Raw genomic sequence first — 12,016 nt, 5'->3', positions numbered from 1 at the left:
GCAACTCACTTAGGTGCCTTCAGAACTTCCAGCCTGACAGCCCACGCACATGAGAACAGCTTACTCCTGAAGGAGAGCAGCCACAGGGGGCTTTGAGGAGCAGTTTGAGTTAAAGCCTGTTAGCAGCTCCAGTCCAACCCCAGGCTACCCGAACCCTCAGGCAAGTTGCTGTCTCTTCATTGCTCTTTTAACCTGTCAGCTAGCATGTTAAGTTAGCCAACCCGCATTAACATACCTTTTCTTTGCAATCAAGGCGTAGCCTTATAAATAGGGCCCTACCAAATTCACCGTCCATTTCGGTAAATTTCATAGTCAGAGGATTTTTAAAATCTGAAATTTCACAATGTTGTAACTGTGGGGGTCCTGACGGGAGGGAGGGGGGGGCAGGGAGGAGGGGAGAGTTGCAAGGCTATGGGGGTGGGGGGGTTCGTGGTATTTCTGCACTGCTATTGGCGGCAGTGCTACCTTCAGTGATGGGCAGTTGGAGAGGGGAGACTGCTGGCCATGAGCCCAGCTCTGAAGGCAGCAGCGCAGAAGTGAGGGTTGCATGGTATGGTATTGCCACCCTTACTTCTGTGCCAGCGCCAGAGGTGGTCTGACCCGGCCCCGGAAGTAGCCAATGCAGGGGAGAGGAAGTCCCGTCCCTCCACAGCCTGGCCAGGACTGGCAGCCTGAGCCTGGCATAGGGTAGGAGCTCCCAGCCAACGTGCCCCTAGCCCTGCTCCTCCCCAGCACTCAGAGGTTAAAGGGGCCTTGGGCTGTGTGTGTGTGTGTGTGTGTGGGGCGGGGGTGCCCACCCATACAGCTGTCCCTGCTCCCCCCAAAGGTGATGTCCCCCCATACCATGCCACCCTCACTTCTACGCTGCTGCTGGTGGCGGCGGCACTGCCTTCAGAGTTGGGTGCCCGTCCAGCAACCACTGCTTTCCAGCCGCCCAGCTCTGAAGGCAGCGCAGAAGGGTGGTAATTTCGCAATCCCCTTATAATAACCAGATGTCACAGGGGAGACTATATTTCACAGCTGTGAATTTGATAGGGCCCTACTTATAAAACAAGGACATCACCACATCAGAGACACTTCATTTTAAAGATTGTTTGCAACTAACAAAGGGCTATAGACTTTTCAAATGAATCTCTGAAGTAGAAGGTAGCAGCCTGGGAGAAGTGCATTAGTGGGGGATACTAAAGATTCAAAACCTTTTACAACCTGTACAGGCAATATGTCCACTTTGCATACTAACAGAATAATATTGGCTCAGCCCTGCTCGGAGTCCTTAAAGTTACTTGTGTAGTAGCCATTTTACAATGTGTGCCAATAGAAGGTCAAGATTTAAACATCAGGGCAAACGTCAGAACAGCTGAAAACAGCCCTACTAGGTTCCCCTCGTTATGAACAGGCCCTTGCATCGTTCTTCCTAGACTTTGAGTAAGCCCTTTGCTTTCATGATGGGAACTCTGTCTCCAAAGTAAGTGACTGATGTCTCAGCAAGATGCTTCTGGCTTGTCAGCCATGGCCCAAGGCTGGAACATTTGAGGTAGTTGTGTAAGGGAAACTGGTGTAAGCCTGTTCATGCTTCTTTCTATGTTACCCAGTTACAAGCATCAAGTTGCCTGCTATAAGCATTTTGAGAATGTTAGGGGACACCAGACACCAATGATTTCAAGTAATAGATCCAGCTCTTGGTGAGAGGCTGTATTCACTCATTTCAATAAAACTAAGGTGCTGTACCACCATGGGGAGAGGCACAGTGTAAAAATCTAGACAGGTTCATATTGGTGCACTTCCTAGCATGTAATATGCATGTAATTAAATAGATTTGGTACTGTAAGTAAACAAAGCAATAATCCTTGCCCATTTTAAGAGGCAAAAAGAAAAGAAGTACCTCATACTTTCATACTGTAACAAAAGTTCTGTGGAAGCTGCATTTTATTTGAAAATCCACCCATTTTTGCTAACATACATTTTAATATTTTAAACAAAAATAGAATCTGCAGAGACAATGCAGCAAGTATGCTTAATTCATGTACAGAATTGCTTTCATATCATTGACTATCCTTCTGAAGGCCCCTTTCGACCCAAAAGTTACGATGTATTTACGCAAAGCACCGATCAACAGTGCTGCTTTAATTCTTCATTAACTAAATTCTTGCTAGTCATTTGTAAAGATGCTACTTCCCTTATTTATTTATTTATTTTTAAAGGTACATGATCATAAACATGGCACTAGCCAAATGAAAATCAAGGCTTTTTTCACATAATACCTCCTAGAGTTTTTAAAGAAAAGGAAAGTCTTAAAGTGAAAGCAATTCCTCACATTCATTCTGGAAAGGCCTTATGTCAAATGTAAAATAATGACATGCCAAGCACAAAGCAATAAAGTTCCTTCCCAATGCACTAATGCTGAATTAAAAATGTAGTGCTTCTCCTTGTCAGTTAACTGTTCCCTTGCAAAATCCTAGGCACAGAATTGACTATAAAGGATTAATGCATTTTATAACTTTCCTAATTCCCATACAGACTGAGAATTCATAAGATTCAGGCCTTTAAAATAGTTAGTGCTCTATATGTCAGCTGAAAAGCATTTTGAATCAAAATCATTCTTGTGGATAAAAAAATCAGACGTACTGTATACATCCATACTCATTTTCATAAGGAGTTTGATACAATATTAATGTTACTTAAATTGATAATCATAAATAAATACAAACAATACATAAGGAATGTCTACTGCAAACTGAATATATAATTTTTTTAAAAAGAAAAGTTAATTTTCATTGCTGTGTCTACATTTGTGAGGACTGAAGAAAAGGTAACTGCAGAAGTAAGAGTTAGGATCTGATCCCCCAAAGAAAATCTTGTTTTGAGTTATGGTAAAGGACACTCATCTTCATTCCCCACAGCATTCCCAAATACAAATCTTACAATTTCAGAATAAGAGCTTCTCTTTGTATGTTACTGATTATGGATATTAATAGGAGTTGAAAGTACTGACGCGTTAGTCACCAGAAAAGAACATCTTAAATCAGGGGAATTATTGGCTTTATATCATGTATTGACACTTTCCTAGAGAGTCGTCCCAGTTTCCTTTGTGGGCCTTCATGATTTTCCTGCATCATTTTAAAGGAAGAGGAGTTAAAATACAGCCATTTGGATTTTGCTGGAAGTAGGGGTTTGCTGTTGAGCACATGTCTTTTTGGAGCTGTTCCTTTCTCATCTGGCGTGATTACATAAACTGTATCTGGAAAGACAAAAAACATTCCAAGTTAACTTTTCTCTACTCAATATAATGAGACTTACTAAGAAATAAAGGTCTCTGATCCCTTAGTATGTGTTGGACATGGAAAGTCCTCCATATCCAGACTATCAGAAATAAAAGTTCCAAAGATGCTGATCAAAATAAAAATGTACAGCAAGAATGAAGCTGTATACAAGCCCTTGGGATTTCTTTCCAAGTACGCACTCTTCTGTAATGTTACTGTGCATTGGTTGCACTGTGTGTCCAAAAGATCAGAAAAAGGAAGTCGCCATCACAAAATTGTCACTGCCCAAGCATTGTCAGAAACTAATCTAGCACTAAGACATCAAAAGGAAAGCTCAACGTCCTATTTCTCTTTACTCTAGAAAGATAGCATTTGGTTTTCTCTAGGTTATGCACACTAAAATCAGTACTTTTAAAGGGTAATGTTTCCAAAGTAGTTTATATTTGCACACACATTTCATTATATATAAACATTTAAAGCAGACACATTAACATCACTGTTGATGCAAAAGAAAACTCCAATGCCATTTACTGTATAGAAACAGCTAGCAGGTGTAGTATCTATTTCTCCATAGCAGATAATAGTTCAGTTCTCTCATCATGGTGAGAATGGTCAATTAGATTGTATACCACAGATGGTAAATATTCATAAGAATTTTGTACGCCTGTTGCAAAAACACAGATCCACAAATTTTCCTACTGAAATAATTGCCAGGTGGTCTCCGCTCGATGAGCACAATTGTCCCCCATTTTTCAGTCAGGAGTTTGGTATGCATGCTGCCAGCAGTCTAGTAAAAAAGGAGCTCAAAACAGGGAGAATCATATTGTGTTTCCAATGGACAGAAGCAAAATTAGTATTAATGGGCTTCAGCAAGCTTCGTAACGGCACTGCTTGAGCATAATTTCTGTGAATCACTGTTTTTGGAGTTACACTTCAGCCAAAACAACCTGAGGTTACTTACCTGTAACTGAATGTGCTTTGAGATGCATGGTCCCCATCCGTATTCCACTGAGGGGTTATGTGCATGTGCCATGTGCCCAGAGTCAGAGCTTTTGAAAGTAGTACTGTTCGGCGGTCTGCGCATGTGCCCTGTGTAGCCTTGTGGTCTCGCTCCAGGTGATAAAGGGTGCGGGGGGGCTGCTGGCATCTTTAGTTCCTTCTCTACTGCAGAGCTACTGACTCTGCAGCAGAGGGGAAGGAGGGTGGGTTTCAAATACAGATAGGGACCACACATCTTGAAGAACATTCAGTTACAGATAAGTAACCTTGTTTTCTTCGAGTGATGGTCCCTATTGTATTCCACTGAGGGTGATTAACGAGCAGTACTTATGTCGGAGGATGGTGCGAGGAGCCTGTGGAATGGACGACTGCTGCTCTGAACAAAGCATCTGTTGCAGAATCATGCACTAGAGCGTAGCCCATCAAAGAAACTGTGTACCGAACTCCATGTGACCACCTTACATATGTCTGCGAGGGGCACGTTGTGGAGTGTAGCTGTAGTTGATGCTTGCACTCTCGTGGATTGGGCCCAAATCCTTTCAGGCGGAATTGATAGAAGTGCATAATGCACCCTGAGACCCACTTGAAAATTCTCTGGGTGGAAATGGCTTGTCCTTTCATTCTCTCCACTATGGCAACAAAAAACCTGGGAGATTTCTGAAAGGGCTTTGTTTGCTCAAGATAAAAAGCCAATGCCTTTCGAACATCTAACAAATGAAGCCTTCTTTCCTTGTTCAAGGCATGAGGTTTGGGGAAGAAAGTAGGTAAAAGTGTATGGGTTGAGTGAGGTGGATTTGGGAAACCACCTTCAGAAGGAACTTGGGGTGGAATTGTAGAGAGACTTTGTCTTTATGAAAAGTGGTGAAGGGGGTTAGCCATCATGGCCCCCAGTTTGCTAACCCTCCTAGCCAATGAAAAAGGAGAGATAGCAAGCATAGGTTTGAAGATGGTGATCAGCAAGAGGAGGACTAGTTAAGGTCCTTTTGGGGGCGATAGGTTGAATGGGACGGTATTTTCACAGGAGACCCTTCCAGAACCGCACAGTTAAAGAGCGGGTAAAGATTGAATGACCGTCTACCAGCAGATGAAAGGCGCCTATGGCAGCTGCACGGACTCTAATGGAACTGGCGGTCAGTCCTGAGTCCTTCAGATAAAGGAAATATTCCAGGAGTAGTGGGATGCCCACTGCTTCAGGGACAAGGTCCTGTTTGGTAGCCCAGGAAGTGAAACATCCACTTGGCTTGATACAAGTGCCTTGTGGACTCCTTCCTGCTGCTTGAGAGGACATCTCGTACCGCCATAGAGCATTCCTGCACTAGTGGAGGTGTGCATTCAAAAACCAAGAGGTGAAGAGTGTGTGGGTGGGACTCTCTGAGTCTGCCATTGTGTTGAGTCAGCAGCTCTGGGAATGTTCAAAGTGTGACTGGAGGGTGCTTTGATATTCAGGAGAAGCAGATGCCACAATCAGCAAGGCCAGAATGGGGCTATCAGGATGGTTGTTGCCTTCTGCTGTCCGATCTTGTGGATCACTTGCGGTAAGGGGGGAGGAGGGGAAGGCATAATTCGTCTGGTCCAAGCAATTGAGGACTAGGGCGTCCCCGTGATTGAATTCCAACTCCTCCCCTCCAACAATATTGGGTACATTTGGTATTGTTATGGGGTGCAAAAAGATCCCTCACCAGGGTTCCCCATTGGTCAAAGATGTCCATGATTACAGAGTCATGCAACTCCCATTCGTGGTTGGTTGAAAAGTTTCTGCTGAGAACATCAGTAATCGCATTCTGGGTGCCAAATAGGTAGGCTGCTGTCAAAAGAATATGGTGTGCGATGCACCATACCCGAAGGTGTATAGCTTCTGCACACAGGGCTCGGATCTTGTCCCCCTTGTTTATATAGAAGACTGTGGTGGTGTTGTCTTGACATGACAAGAATGTGTTGGTTTTGGATGGTTGGCAGGAACGCCTGGCAAGCTTTGCGTACTGCCTGGAATTCCAATATGTTTATGTGCATCCTGGACTTTCATGCTGTCTAGGTGCCTTGTGTCATGCAATCGCCGATGTGGGAGCCCCAGCCTGTGACGGATGCGTCGTATGATTGTCATGGTGGGCAAGGATGGGAGGAAGCTCATCCCTGATCAGACTTGTAGTGGGTTCATCCACCACTGGAAAGAGGAGAAATCTTCTGATGGCATGTGGAGCAGTGTGCGTGTGGATTGATGCATGGGGGAGTAGACCCTTTGTAGCCAGAGCTGAAGGCAGTGCAGGTGTAGGCAAGCGAAGGGTGTGACGTATATACAGGCTGCCATGTGTGGAGGATACCAAAGTGATTAATCCATCCTTGTCTGGAATCTTTCCCTTGGTAGATAAGCTCAGGCAGAAGTCTTGTCTTATGAGAGCTCCTATGAACTCCAGGGATTGTGTAGGGTTTAAAGTTGATTTTTTGACGTTGACACTGACACCCGGGGAGGAGAGGAGTAGAAGCAGTTGGGATGTCGACTCCTGGGCTTCTTCTTTGTACAGTGTTGCTATCAGCCAGTCATCTAGAGAGGGGAAAACAAGGATCCCTTGACGTCTGAGATGGGCTGCCATTACCAAGAAAACTTTTGTGAATACTCTTGGGGCAGTGGTGAGTCCCAACGGTAGGACCCTGTATTGAAGATGCCAAGTCCCCACCTTGAACCTCAGGAACATTCTAAGAGTTGGGTGTATATTGATATCTTGTATATCTATCAACCAGATGCCTTTTTTTTTTTTAAAAGGAGGGAATTATTGTTGCAAGTGTGACCATACAAAATCTTGGTTTGGAAATCGAGCAGTTGAGGTGGAGATCCAATATCGGTCTTCCCCCTCCAGTCTTTTTGGGGATTAAGAAGTAGCTTGAGTAGAACCCTGTTCCTTGAAAGGAGTCTGGGATTAGCTCCACAGCTCTCCTCTGCAGTAGGGAGTCTACCTCTGGTTGGAGGAGGTCATTGTGTGTGTGTTTCATGCATGCAGATCGAGGAGCACGGTGAGATGGAGGTGTCACTGTAAACTCTGTGACATAGTTGCTCTGGATAATATCTAGGACCCATTTGTCCCCCGTTATGGTTTTCCATGCTGGCAGGAAGTTTGAGGCGCCCCCCGAAGGGAATAGATGAAATGGGCATTGGTGTACGGAGTGGTTGACAGCTAAGGCACTTAAATACCGTTTATGTGACGTTTGGGTGTACTGCATTGATGGCTGGGCAATTGATGTAGGTTGACAGGACCTGTGGACCTTAGGGTACTTTTGAGGAGGCTAATAGGTATATTGGTGGAATAGCTGTGGGGCCCTGTAATTATATGATTGGTGCGGGCAGTAGAATGTCCTCTTGGGTGCTTTTGTGTAGATGCCCAGAGATCTTAGAGTGGCTCTATAGTCCTTCAGGGAGTGTAGGGTCTTGTCTGTCTTCTGATTGAAGAGGTGTGATTAGTCAAATGGGAGGTCTTCTATAGTGTTTTGCACCTTCCTGGGGAAGCCAGAGGAGTGTAATCAGGATTCCCTCCTCATGATGATCCTTGTTGCCAAGACATGGGAGGCCGTGTCTGTGGAGTCCACTGCTGAAGCATGGATCTGATGAGTAACTTGCCTTCTTCCAACACTGCCTGGAATTGATTGCAATCCTGTGGTGGTAGTTTGTCTGCAAACTCTGCCAATCGCCCATAGTTCATGAAATCATATTTGGCCATCAGGGCTAAGTAGTTTGAAATATGAAATTGGAGTCCGCCGAGAAGACCTTTCTGCCCATGAGGTCCATTCTCTTACCCGTTGTATTGGATGGGGTGGAGGCATTTTTTGAAATGTTCTGAGGCTGCCTGGATAACGAATGAGTTTGGTGGAGGATGAGAAAACAGGAACTCTGACCCTTTGGTGGGGACATAGTATCTCTTTTCAGCCCCCTTTGGGCGGGTGGACACGTGGCTGGGGTGTGTCATACTTTGTGTACCAGTTGGAGGATGGCATAGTTGATTGGCAAGACCACTCTCGTCGGTACCGAAGATGTCAAGCAGGTGGCATTGACGGTCTTGTACCTCCGCTAAGGGAATCTATAGAGTGTTAGCTATTTTCTGCAGCAATTCTTGGAACTGGCGATAGCCATCTGGTGGGGAGAACGGGATTGAAGAGGCGGCTGCATCCGGGGAAGATGAGGGATGCCTCTTCGGATCTATCAGTACTGTTGGAGTTGGGCTAATCAGTGCATCATCCAGTGCTATCTTGGAGCACCTACTTGACAAGGATTGTGGTGGTGAAGTGGGGGAGTACTCCCGGACCGAGCGGGACTGTTTGGAGGGTGAATATTGTGGCCACGAGCTCCAGTATGGCCAACCTGGTTGACCCTGCTGTTGTGTAGCCTGAGACAACGGTGCCAGAAACCAACTCTGCAGGTAAGGCAAGGTGGGGAATGTTGCCATTGGAACCTTCCAGTAGTCATGCTTCCAGAATGGGAGTGGTGGATTGTGTTGACCATCCGTATCATCTGAATCAGAAGAGTCAGAAACCTCACCAAATGGTGGTGCAATCAGGACTGTCAGAATGGGAGTCAGCAGGAGCGTAACAGGTGAAGGGTCCCTTCGACTTGGTGCCCAGATTGGTGGTCATGAACATCGAAGTCCCTTCGGTGCGAATAACTCGTGGGGATCCAGGGCAACTCGGAGTCTCCCAGGGGTCAATGGCATCCATTCCGCTGGAGGAATCAGTATTAGGCGGATGTTTCTGGAGACGGATGGTTCGCGGGACGCTGGCAAAGTCGCCGCGTCTATGATCGGTACTGGTGGATCCGGTGATCAGGGTGGCCATTTCTTGTTCTTGTGACACTTGGATCCTTCAGGGCCGGAACTCAAAGTTTTGGAGGAAGACTTACTGCCATGCTTATGTACTTGCTTCCTTTGTTCACGGCTGGGCCCCGGCATGAGGTTCTTAGCACTGGTACTGGCAGAGCCTGATGGGGGTTCCGTGGCAGAAGAGGCACTCTTCGTCTGTTCAGGCCAATGAATCCTATGGCAGACTCCATAAGGTGTTTCCTGAGATGGAGAGTCCAGTTCTCCCAAATACAACAGGTAAGGAGAGGCAGATACTGCACCTGGACACGATGTGGGCTTCCCGCAAGGAGGGAAGAGGTAAAGTTTGGCAGGAAACCCCGCTGAAGCCGCGTCCCAACTCCTAAATCCGGTACGAAAGGAAGAATCGAACAGAAAACAAAAAGTAAATGCAGAACAACTAAGAAATCTAAACTACTAAGAGTACCAGGGATAGTTTTGAAAAGTGCATCACAAGGACAACGGAGGAGAAGCTCTGACTTGGACCATGCGGCGATGTGAAGGAACTGGAGATGCTGGCGACACACCATGTCCTTTATCACCTCAGGCAAGACCACGAGTTGGCACAGGGCGCATATGCGGACCACCGAACAGTACTACTTTCAAAACCTCTGACTCTGAGTGCATGGCGCATGCGTATAACCCCTCAGTGGAATACAATAGGGACTATCACTCGAAGAAGAAACCACATTATTCAGGGTTTCCAGTCATATACTATAAAACTCCTTCAACAATAATGTGGGTCTAACATATATAATTCATGAACTGGCTCTGTAAGCTCCAAGAAAAAAATAAAGTTCTGCAAGGCTAGGGAGCTCCTGGCAAGCATCAAATGATTCTTTCCTGGTCATGTTTAACAAAGCAGCTAGCAGGACTACACTAATCAGTTGGTACTTCCACAATTCCCCCCATGCGACACTAACTTGTTTAGTGTATTAATGAATATCACTACAGAACTATATATGTTTCCAAGAAAATAGAACTGTCTCTTTAAATGATCTTTCACTTTATAAAAACCACCATCTCCCCAGAATAGTGAGCAATACCTAAGTTGTTTTACAAGAAATCCTGGAGAGAGAGCTCTGCAAAGGGATCCTTTCCTGAGGCTCTGTGAGGACTCTGACTGGAAGGGCTGGATGCTGCAGACAGCTGGTAGAGAAGACGACAGAGAGAGGGAAAGAAAGAAAAAAGGTCTCAGCATGACAGAATATGAAAGCAGAAAATGTAATGAAAGGGGGAGGGATCTAAAAAAGGCATTCTGGACAGAAATGGATTATTAAAACCAGACATTTGGTTGCATGGGAAGCTGAAGACCTGTTCGCTGGTATGTGTAATGTGGAAACAAGCTGGGTGTTACCCTACTCTTGGTAAAGGGAACAATTCTGGGTGGAGTGTCAACTCAGGTTCACGATACTTCACACTTACATAGTGATTTTCTCCTTCAAAGCACTTTACAAACATTAGGCCTAGTGACACCCACCCTGAGAGACAGGCTAATATTCTTCCCATTGTAGAGCTAGGCAAACCAAGGCAAAGAGATTACAAGGCTTGCTCATCGTCACAATAGGAATGTCAGCAGTGGGGTTAGAATTCAGGAATTCCCTATGCCCACGCAGAGCCACCACAGGGAAAGCAGTGGCATCTGGTTTTACAATCTACACATTGACCAACTGTATTTGTGGCTGTGAACAACATACTAGCAGCCTATATTTCATTAAAGCTCTGACCCTGTTCTAAACTCCAGTGCGAGTTTAACAGAATAGGGTTTAGTAATAGACTGTAGTATTAAGATTTCTATGTAGCCAAGGCCTAAATAGTAATTTGTACTATTTGACTACATTGGTTTAGAAATCAGAATCAGTGCAAACCTCTTGCACAGTGGACGCTTATTTGGTTTCAAGTGTGTTTTACAAAATGTCAATTAAGTTTATACCTTCCCGACATAAACTATGTCAATAGGGGCTCTCTCAAATTGAACCAAGTGTCCACTACCAAAGGGGATTGCACCCATTTAACTAAATCAGTATCTAAGCCAATTTAATTAAATCTGCATCGTTTTTCTGCATAGATTAGACCAGACAATGTTTTTAGTAATTTAAAGGTACTTTTTAAAATGCTGGCTCTAAACTCTTGCTTAGAGGGGGGAGGGATAGCTCAGTAGAGGGGAGGGATAGCTCAGTGGTTTGAGCATTGGCCTGCTAAACCCGGGGTTGTGAGTTCAATCCTTGAGGGGGCCACTTAGGGATCTGGGGCAAAATCAGCACTTGGTCCTGCTAGTGAAGGCAGGGGGCTGGACTCGATGACCTTTCGGGGTCCCTTCCAGCTCTATGAGATAGGTATATCTCCATATATATTCCCCTGTAGAAGCAGGAATTCTAGAACATCTCTTCTTACTGGAAAGGGCTAAGGACCTACAAGTTCTAGTAGCAGTAGTAAATAAAATCTCTTTTCTGGATTCCCAGACACGGACATTGTCAAGCAGTTAAATCCTTATTAGTTTTCAACTATAGCTTATATTTATCACAAACCCTCCTCTTTGCCAATGATGTGTATTATCGCCTTATATTCACTCCACAGTAATCTGCACTTTTGCTGATATAAAGTGCTTGGGTCACTTACAACATAGGAAGATGGGAAATGCCATACTAGATCAGACCAGTGGTCCACCTAGCCCAGAATCCTGTCTCCAGTAGTGGTCAGTACCAACTGTTGCAGGATAAGATGCAAAAAACCATGAAAGGCGGCAGTTGTGGAATAACTTGCCCACAAAGAGAGTTGTTTCCTGAACCTCACTATTAGAAGTTGGTTTGTGTCTCTTCCAAAACTCTTGGGCTTCTTAAAATCTTTACTATTAGAATTCTGGATATTCTTGTTACCATACTAAAGTCTACTCCTTTTTTGAATCCTGCTAAACTTTTGACA

At 44.9% G+C, this 12,016-nt stretch overlaps 1 protein-coding gene across 1 annotated transcript in view; it reads right to left on the bottom strand.

Annotated features, from left to right (window-relative positions):
- Positions 1–1,908: 1,908 nt before the first annotated feature.
- The window catches only part of PICALM (phosphatidylinositol binding clathrin assembly protein), a 124,368-nt gene continuing 114,260 nt past the window's right edge, over positions 1,909–12,016 (bottom strand). Inside the window, exons 22-23 of the mRNA XM_065422919.1 lie at positions 10,141–10,243; positions 1,909–3,238 (exon numbers count right to left, since the gene is read on the bottom strand). Coding sequence (XP_065278991.1) covers positions 10,151–10,243 — 93 coding nt within the window. The 3' untranslated portion in view covers positions 1,909–3,238; positions 10,141–10,150. The remainder of the gene's footprint in view (positions 3,239–10,140; positions 10,244–12,016) is intronic.

Source organism: Emys orbicularis, chromosome 1 (assembly GCF_028017835.1).
Source record: "Emys orbicularis isolate rEmyOrb1 chromosome 1, rEmyOrb1.hap1, whole genome shotgun sequence".
Lineage (NCBI taxonomy): Eukaryota > Metazoa > Chordata > Testudines > Emydidae > Emys > Emys orbicularis.
The sequence above is the reverse complement of the archived record's forward strand: the minus strand, read 5'-3'. Positions and strand labels throughout refer to the sequence as shown.